Source organism: Anguilla rostrata, chromosome 9 (genome assembly GCF_018555375.3).
Source record: "Anguilla rostrata isolate EN2019 chromosome 9, ASM1855537v3, whole genome shotgun sequence".
NCBI lineage: Eukaryota > Metazoa > Chordata > Actinopteri > Anguilliformes > Anguillidae > Anguilla > Anguilla rostrata.
Window position 1 is genome coordinate 42838538 of NC_057941.1, and position 10229 is coordinate 42848766.

Consider the following 10229-nt stretch of genomic DNA (forward strand, 5'->3'; position numbering starts at 1 on the left):
TCCAGTGCCATTATCCTATAGCTGTTTTATCAATTTTGTATCGTCTTGTATCGTCTTACTTACTGCACTGCTTGCTGCCACTTGGCCCAGGGCACCCTTGTACAAGAGCTAGCAATTCCAATGGGACTCTCCTGGTAAAACAAAGCAAATATAAATGAATAAAATACAAACAAACCTCTGAGAATAGCAGCCTCTGTCTGCCCCTTGTGCCCAAAATGAAATGGTGGGGGGGGGTGTGGCCTTATTGAATCAGCTGTGAGAGATGTCCTACTGGGCCGACTGCCCGGTCACCACCCAAAAAATGAAGCTTGTTTTTCCCGTTTTTATTTTCGACCTTCTTTTCTTTTTTGGAGGCCGGGTGAGAGCAGCTGTGGCGGAGCGCGTGCGGATCTCGAGGTGTTTACTGACGGCTCCCCCCCCTCTGTGCCCCCCCCCTCCCCGCCCCGCATCTCTGTCCCCCCCTCACCCCTCCCCTCTGTCCCCAGGCTCCATGCAGTTCCCCTACAACCCGCTGACCATGCGCATGCTGAGCAGCACGCCGCCCTCCTCCATGCCCTGCGCCTCGCCCTCCCTGCAGGCCCAGCAGGGCGGCGCCGTTCCCCAGGCCCGCGTGTGGGAGCGCGAGCCCCTGCTGTCCGAGCAGTACGAGACCCTGTCGGACAGCGACGACTGAGCGACCTCCGCCCGGGGGGAGGAGGAGGCGCCTCGGCCCCCGGGTCCCGCCCCTAGCCCCGCCCCCCACCTCCCCGCCACCCTCACCCTGACTGTGACATCGCTGCGCAGGCCCAATGGGCGGCCTGGCGGCGGCAGCTGAGGCCGGCCGGGAGGACGGACGGACAGACAGACGCGGAGGCGGGAGCCGGGGAGGAGCCATGCGATTGGCTGAACCTTCAGGACTCCAGGAGCCTCGCGTCGCGAAGCTTTGGCGTGCAGTCCGTCTGTCACGAAAGGAAGAAGAAGAAAAAACATTCAAAACATTAAAATGAAAAGCCAGCAATTTAGACTTGTTTTAAAAAAATTAACAAAAATACAAAAAATAAAAAGACAGCAAGATAAATGAAGATGAAGAACTTCTAATGTTTAAAAAAAAAAAAAAAAAAAAAACTTTGAGAGACTTATTTCTTCAATTTTGTTAAATTCTTTTCTTTGTAAAAAAAAAAAACACTTTGTCCTTAAATCGTATGTAAATAGAGAAACTTTTCTTTTGCGGTGTTTGTTTTTCGTTCTTTTACTTGACCCTTTTTGTTTTTATGTTGCTTTTAAAAAATTTGGTGGTTTCGTTTTTTGTCTATTTTGCGAGGAGGTGTGTGTTTAGCCACCGATGCAGCCGCAGGGTGCAGGACCTGCGCGAGCCGCACTGAGACGCAGTGAAGTCACCCGCCGCGTGCGCCGTCGCCGCGGAAACGGGCGCGGGGAAGCCCCCCACCAGCGCACAGCGCCCCCCGCCCCCCAGGAGCGTTGTGGGTTATCACCGAATTGAAAATTTAGTACTTAAAAGAAGACACGCTTTACATTTCGACCGTTGTAAATTTGACACGAGTCCTTGGCAGCACTGTGGAAGTAACGCATGGGTTATTCTGCTTTTTCTTTCATTCGGGGAAAAAAACAAAAATCATTTTATCGATTCCTCTCCTCCCCCTAGCAAAAATGTTCTGTTCCTTCTTTTCTCTGGGGTGTGCCTGTATGTTCTGAACACTGGTGTTGAAGTTTCTTTTTGTTGAAGGTGAAAGAATAAGCTCAACGTGTATTTTAATTTATTGTCATTTGTTTTTCGCTGTTATTGAGCCCCAAGCTGATCTAGTAACGAAGCTTTTTTTTTTTTTTTTTTTTTTTTGAGCTGATGCAGAATGTTCAGTTTTCTCTTTTTTTTGAGATGTGGAGCCGGGGAAAAAAAACATGTTTGTAACCCTTTCCTGCTAAGAACAGTCACCGCGCCAGTTGGCTGGAGAAAGGCAGCTTACAGTTTCCCCCTCTGAAATATTCATCGGTGTTTTCTCATGTCTTTGATATTGTTCTGGCAGATGTCTGAATTCAGTGTGTTTGACTTTCCAAAAAAAAACAAAAAAAAAAAGATATAAAACCAACCAAACAAGAAACTGCACCGTTGTTGCACTTTTTGCATTGTAACTTTTAACAGAATATAAAGAAAAATCATACTACCTGTTTTATAAATGATCTGAGCTCATGCAAATCGCAGATTTTTCGATCGACATTCATAATTCTGAGAAATCTGCTTGTATGGCATTTCAGCTTGTTACTGGTTCCTAATATACTGTTGTAACAATCTGCAGTTTTAACTTTGCATATGGTACAGTCAAGTGTAGTGCAGATTCTGCTTTGCTGTAGTGGCTGTTAAATGCACTTCCATGACCTTTTTGTCTCCCCACGATTAAAGCTAAGCTCAGTGCTTCGTTGTCACCAGAATTGTACATTCACATTGCATTTGTAACAAGGTCAACAATGTTAGCGTTACGTCTGAGGATATGTAAAGCATAGATTCATTTGTATTATTTGTTTGTTTTGTTTTTTTTGGCCTTGCTTTGTGCAGTAACAAAGGAGTCTACTCTGAACTTGGTAATTGTTTTCAATTTTTGGTGATTTTTAAAACTCCCAGAGCCAAGCCAATGTTTCGATTTATTTTTTCCATTTTCAAGATCAATGTTTTTTTTTCCTTTTTTTTTTTTGATGGGATGTCGAGTGTTTACAACTATAACGACAGAAAAAAGTTTACAAAACTTGAATCTTAAACAGAAATTGATACGGAAATTGTCCGTGCATCGATCCAGCTCTTCATCTGTCCAATTTTTGCAGTGATAACTTTTCTGTCTGTTTAAAATTCAAGACTTGAAACCCCATGTATCTCATGTTGAAATGCAATGTTTGTATCGCACAATGTCTCTTAAGTAGTCAATTACAAAAGTTCAGACCAATCAATAAAGTGGATTAGTTCTCCACCTCTCGAAATGTCAGGTCCATTTCTTTTCCTTCCACATATTTCATTTAAAAAAAAATATTTGCAGGAACAGAACCCCTTTTGTTTGAGAATGTGTGTATGATGGGTGATTTGCATCAACAGTGTAATTGACAGTGTAATAAAATGGCAAGATAAATGTGTTTTGTACCAATGAGAAATCCAAGCCAAGAACACTTATTTTCGACCAGGAGTCAGACTTACTGCTTTGGTTTAGAAAGCTTAATTGGTTAGCTGCGTTGGTCAGTGGACATGTGCTTTAATGCTTCATTAAACTGTTGTTCTCCTTTGAGCCGTTCGACTGCCATCATTGCTGCAGCATTGCAGGCGTGCAAGTGCTCTCATCTTGACAACTAACAGGATGTTGTGGTCATGGAACAAAACTCAATCAACACCAAATATAGCCTGGTCAAAGTTAATAGGTAGTGACTTTTTTTTTACTACAGCATATACAACACTAGACAGAGTAAGCCTTATTTCATTGTTCAATACAGTTATTGGTACGAATAATATGTAACTAGTCTCAGGACTTAAAAATGTGTTTTTTCAGAGCTGAAATGCAGTATTTAAATCAGCAGCATCTGTATCTCAAAGCAAGATGCATTCTGCCACTGCAGAGAGTAACCACAGTGTAATGTTACTGTGGCGAAGAAAACTTCACCACTCTCTCACCACCCGGAAGCGCTATTCGTCCACTGTAAGGTGAGATTTTTCTGAGTAACTGCCATTAAGGATCAGCAATGCTGTGCAAGAAGTATTGGTCTTTCTGGACATTCTTGTGCTGTGGTTTGATTCCTGTGATGGGTAAGTGTCAGTTATTTTTTGGCTGTTCGTGTTGTCTTTTTCATCTAATCAATATATTTGTCTTTATACTAAAATGATTTGTATTTCAGCTTCTTTGAAGTAAAATCAAATTTTAGTGTTCTAAAAAATATTTTTGTAGAAATTGACTTGTTTATTTGTATGTTGAAGTTCCAAGTAGTATATTATGCCATTCTGTACATATATTCATTTTATTGAATCCTTCATATGACTTAATGAAGGCATTCTTTGTTAATTTAATCAAAAATCTTTTCCCCCCCCTCAATGTTCCCATTAAAACCAACACAAAGAATTGGCACAGAAAATGTCTAAAAATCTTCTGAAAGGTTACCATACTGTGAATTAAAAATTTTAGGGTATATTTGTGTTGTGGTTCGTTTGTTGTTGAGTTTCCATCACATTACTCTTGTTTTCTGTTCAGGACAGAGCCACTGCCAAAGACCTTGTGAGCCAGTCTGGCTGGCTCTGCTTCCGTCGGAGAAGCCTTCTGCCTCTAGCGCTGCAGAGCCATTGGCGCTGTGTGGAAAGGGCCTATATTTGGGAGTCTCAAATGCGAGCTTTCTTTAAAAGGCACTGTCCTTCCATCTAGTCCAGTCAAGAATCTGACCTGGGTTGTACCACTGGTGCACTTGGTGTTGAGGGATACTGTAGCATTGGCTGTCAAGAGGTGGAACTCAGTCTGCGAAAAGCAGGTAACTGAACAGCCCTTGAATTCGGTGCTGGTGACACTGGGACCGGGTGCTCACTTTTTCAGAGCTGTTTAACCCTTTGAAGAGTAGGCTTCTTTTTCACAATTTCAAGTCAATCTTCTAGCACGCCATTGCTTTCAATTGCCAGTTGTGATCGTTCATCAGCATTAGACTGTCCAGTTCAGAAGAACATTCTTTGACTTTATGCTAAAATGATTTGTATTTCAACTTCTCTGAAGTAAAATCAAATTTTAGTGTTCTGAAAAATATTTTTGTAGAAATTGACTTAAATAAATACATACGTTCATTTGATTGAATCCTTCATATGACTTAATGAAGGCATTCTTTGTTAATTTAATCTAAAATATTTTCCCCCCTCAATGTTCCCATTAAAACCAACACAAAGAATTGGCACAGAAAATGTCTGAAAATCTACTGAAAGGTTACCATACTGTGCATTAAAAATGTAAAATTTTAGTGTATATTTGTGTTGTGGTTCGTTTGTTGTTGAGTTTCCATCATGTTACTCGTTACTTGTTTTCTGTTCAGGACAGAGCCACTGCCAAAGACCTTGTGAGCCAGTCAGGCTTGGTCTGGCCGTTCCGCTCGACGCTGATGTCCTTCTGCCCTGCAGCTTCCAGCCTGGCCTGCTCCAGGAGGCCCAGAGTTCGGGGCTGGCTGTTTTGTGGAGACAGGGCCAATTAAATTATTTGGTGGAGCTCAAGCTGCCTGAAGAAGCCTTATTCTGGGATTATAAGAAAGGCAGAGTTGAAGTCTTCAAACATCTTTTCCACAAAGGCAACTTCTCCATCCTTATGAGATCGGTCCAAGAATCTGACCTGGGCTTGTACCACTGTGAGCTGTTTGAGGGGAGCAACTGTAGCATTGGCTGTCAAGAGGTGGAACTCAGTCTGCGAAAAGCAGGTAACTGAACAGTCCTTGAATTCGGTGCTGGTGGCACTGGGACCGGGTGCTCACTTTTTCAGAGCTGTTTAACCCTTTGAAGAGTAGGCTTCTTTTTCACAATTTCAAGTCAATCTTCTAGCACGCCATTGCTTTCAATTGCCAGTTGTGATCGTTCATCAGCATTAGACTGTCCAGTTCAGAAGAACATTCTAATCACATATTTGTGATCTCACACCTTAAAGGGTTAAACGAGACACAAAACCGGAGGCAACCGGGGACATTGTCTTAAGGCTGTGAACATGTGGTAAATATAATTGAATGATACATGCAGGAAAATTTTTGTCCCGGGCACAAAAATCTTTTACGCTTTATCTTTTGAGGTGCCTGCACATGTAACAGTCCTGTATGAGCGAGCTCATTATTAAGCACTGTCAGGCACTGTCCTCTTTTTTTTTTTTAAAGCAAAACCGCATGAACGGACCCATTTTAAGTGAGCTAAAATGATCATGGCCTGATGTCTTAAAGTTCAACATTTTTAACTTGTTGTTTATCCCTTTAAAATAGCAGTGCAGGCAGACTTAACTCTGCATTGCAGTGAAATGCTTGTTTCTTTAACCGGATTTAGTTGGTCTGAGACAAAGTTCCTGAATAACAGGTGTGAAACAGATAGCAGGGGTGGAGTGCTGCGGTTTCTACAGATCACCACTGTGTACATTGTTTCCTGTGCCTCCCTTTTCCCGTACAGGCAGTACATGGCCGGGTGTGATGGTGAACTACTGGTACTGCGTAGCTGGCGGGGGGGTCTTCCTTTTACTGCTCCTTGGTTGCGCTTGCTGTGTACGGTATAGATGTGAGAACCCTCTTTCGCCACTTTAATACACACAAACCTCTGCACCAGCAAGTTGAAAAGATCATGACCTAGGACTTAATAGGAGATTTTTGTTGTTGGTGGTGTGTGTTTACAGTGTATCTGTTAACGTGCACGTGCCAGTTTAATTTGTGACACACAATTGTACATAAATAAAATGCACACAACATTTGACAAGTCGGAGTGAGGTTGTTCAGTTGAGGTGCGTCGACCCACCTGCATGTCCTACAAGACACTTACTAATTGCCTGGTGAATGTGAGGCATCATGTAAGCGCTTGATAGGGTATATAATCAGTCATTTATTGTCATTAGCCAGACTTCTTCCTCACGAGTCAAATGCAGCAGCCAAGGTAATTTCTACAAATTTATTTGTTACACATCAAGGTCCAGATTCATTCGACTTTCGTACAGTTTTTCTTTTGAAATTATAATTTACCAAAACTAGACCTTAAAATCAGTTGTATGTCCTGAGATATGTTCATTATTTTCTTTTTCTCCATTTAACTTCAGCCACAGTTCTGGACGCTCCACTATTGGTAAGATTTCTGGCTGACCATATTACAGTGTTATGACGTAGCATACTGTTCAAGACAACCCCATCTTTATTGCCGTTGTACATACATAAATCACCATTTAATAAGAAAAGGATATTTTAAAAGACGGCAATGCATTGTATGCCTTATCTTAAAATGATGTATCATAATTGTTATTCATTAAATTTAATTTTTAAACATGCACAATATGTTGTAATGTTGAGCATGCAAAGGTTAGTCCAGTTTAACTCAAATACAACTTATGTAAAAAATATTATGGGCATGTATTTCATGATTCTACAGCATAGGTATATGTTTTTGTATATGTATTGATTCAAAAGAGACATGTCTTGAAAATACAAATTGAAAGAGAAGTACTAAATTTCTTTTGCCTCGTCCTCTTTAGAATATATAGATAATGATTTGTACAGCAACGTGAACTACTATCAAGGTTAGATTTTCTTTTTGTTTTCATTTTCTGTCTTTTAAAAAAAAATTAAATATCCAACATACTCTGATATCAATGCTTTGATTCTCTGTAAATGCACAGACCTTACCTTTAGTATTAATATAGCAGTATGTATATATTGTGCGGCACAAAACAGTTTTTTAGCATGGTAGTTATAATTCTATGGGAAATGTCAGGGATGTGTTACACACAATTTTGTGGGCCCAAAGAGTTAACAGTTTGAGTAACTGGAGAGCACTAACTAGGTGTATTTTCTGTTTGTGACAAAAACATGATATAGTGGAAGACGTATTCTTGTTTGAAAGGGAACAAATAGGATTTTTCCAACCTTGTCATAAGTGAGCTATTTTGTTCACAGCCTATGCAACTTCTATTTTGTAACAATTTATAACACCATAGGCAGCCAATAAAATGTTCTTATGCATATTCAAACAATTTGGTGAAAACGAATTATATGTCACAAGTACTATTTTAATCAATGTTTCACTGTACATATGTATTGAGTTGATATTTATTCAGGAAGTCATCATGTTGAATTGAATAACAATTAATTTGTTCATGTTGCTGTATTTTCTTACATGACAAACTTGCAAACTAGCAAGGTTTCTTTTGAGTGAGCTCTCCAGATCATTGTTTTAATGCATGCCCAGTAAATTCCCCAATAGACTATAATCTGATTCAGATTACTTCAATTATATACAATATGTGTATCTTGTTGTTTCCTCCATTATCTTTGATGGGCCTCACAAAATGTGTTGAATTCAACCAAACACTTCCTCTGAGTTTAATTCAGCTTTAGACATTCCCTCTAATATGTTGTTGTTTCTCCTTATTTCAGGCACTTTTTAGATTGCACTGTATTATGAAGTTAAAATGCTAAGGATACATTTTTAAGCTCAATGTGTTAGTGATTAATAATCCCTTGAAACAATATGGAATATCTTGAATTGTGATTCATTATAATGATGCTTGGCCCTGAGGTCGCTGAGTTAATTTTGATCTCACAGGCCAACTTCCCCAGGAAATCGAAGGTTGCCATAGTAGCAGTAGCAGTAACAGAAAACAGGATGAAGGTAATTTTCACATTTTCAGATCTGCTATGCATTCAGATGCGTTTTTCATTTTATTCCCAGAATAATCATTTGAATTAAGACTATTTACATTTCTGAATGTGTAAACATATTTTATGCAACCTATCATTAGTTTATTTATTTCACAATGATTTCCAGTGTTGGATGTCCCAGCTGTATGTTTTGACTTAAGAAAGATTTTTTTTCCCTCTTAATCAGGCAATGGACAGGAAGTGCCATCCTCTATCTATGCCTGCATAGCTGAATTTCAGTTTTAATTTTATTTACTTTGTGATACTGCATTTATAAAATGTATTACATATTTAAACTGTAAAATAACCTCTGAATTGTGGGGGCTGTGGAAAGAGGGATGTGCATTAATTGTTTTTGGATTTTCATATGTATTTCTTTGTCAATAAACAATAAAAATAAGTGAAGTACTATGTTAAACTGGGTCACATACTTCTTAATTTCAATAGTTTCCATTGTCTCTGCTGTGGTGCATGGGATTGCCTCGTTGGTAATGCATTGCTGTTTAATAAATGTATACTTGTCTGTGCCATTTTGTTGTGTTTGTTGTGTCCATTACCCAGATATGTGTAGGCTAATATTTTATGTCATGTATGTACCGACACATTAGATCAGTAATTAATGTTTCATATTTTTGAAGTTGCAATGTAGTTTAACACTATTCGATATACCTTAAGCCAGACCTGCCAACCTTGGGAAAATATTTTGAGTACCACTATAGTCAGTGTAATGCTTAGTTCACATGCTTTCGCACCACTTCGCTTTGCACACGACAGTCTGCAAGAGACACACACAGACACACACACACAAGCCTTTCTTCATAATTCTAGTTTTGACTGTAGAAGTGATCAGGCAAAATTGTATAATTTGACCTGATTCTAAAATATCACTTGCACTGCACTGGGCTATATTATGATATACTTGCAAGTCAAAAGTTTTGAGTACACCTGCTTAAAACCATTTTTTTCATGATTAATATTTCATTATATGATATGTGTGCTTATACAAACTGATAACCATAAGTGAATTGCATTAAATTATTTAATAAAAATGGAAATAATTTATTTTGTATATTGTAACATGTTTTCATTTTCAAGTATTTACAGAAACTTATGTTGTCATGTAAAAAAAAAGCTTATGTTGTGATGTAAAACACTGTCAATTATGAATAAAACCAAGTTTCTGTTCATGATTTCCATTTTTACTTAATAATTAAATAATTTAATCAGCTTATATAGGCACGCATCATATAGGGCTAATTTAAAAAAAAAGTATTCAGTTGAAAAATTATCTAGGAATGTAGGCCTTTGTAACTAGAGGTTTAGCTAAATTATTACATGAAGCTCCTTGGTGGCTAATGTGAAAATCATAAATGTACAATGTGCAAAATGCATGGTTCGGAAGTTTTGCGGGGCGGAGGTACGGCCATTGCATATTTTGCTCCAACAGTGTGCGCGATTCAAAGTTAGAACAGGGAGTCGCCGTGGCGTTTGAGTTACTGCAGCTAAATAACTCCATTAAATAACTCCATATTCACACCGTAGCCGTCTCGTAACGAGGCTAAATCGTATGCGAGCTACTACTACGGCTAAATATATGTATCTCCTTAGGATATACCTCTTGAAATGCATCATCACGTAAAGTTGCCGAACATGTTTTAACGTTTTATATGTTAACATTACGGTAACATTTTTGTGCTTGATTATTACTCTCCCACTTCTCATTTTACCTCAGCAATGCAGCGTTACGCCTCGGTGGATAATAAAGTACCGCTGTGTATCAGTGGACGCTGAGTTAGTCGGGGAGGGGTTACAGAACCACAAGCACAAGGTCGCATCTGGTCCAATCCGAGGGATGTAGTTTAAATACC

General features: G+C 39.3%; 1 protein-coding gene and 1 long non-coding RNA gene across 2 annotated transcripts in view; both read left to right on the forward strand.

Annotated features, from left to right (window-relative positions):
• Window positions 1-3263, forward strand: part of ncor1 (nuclear receptor corepressor 1) — a 77876-nt gene extending 74613 nt beyond the window's left edge. Inside the window, exon 47 of the mRNA XM_064353167.1 lies at window positions 486-3263. Within this exon, the coding sequence (XP_064209237.1) occupies window positions 486-673 (188 nt within the window). The 3' untranslated portion in view covers window positions 674-3263. The remainder of the gene's footprint in view (window positions 1-485) is intronic.
• A 1125-nt stretch (window positions 3264-4388) lies between these two features.
• On the forward strand, window positions 4389-8888 carry LOC135263846 (uncharacterized). The gene is made up of 7 exons (XR_010332551.1): window positions 4389-4485; window positions 5032-5406; window positions 6134-6238; window positions 6768-6793; window positions 7197-7241; window positions 8267-8332; window positions 8549-8888. It is a non-coding gene; the product is annotated as an uncharacterized LOC135263846 (long non-coding RNA).
• The last annotated feature ends 1341 nt before the right edge of the window (window positions 8889-10229 follow it).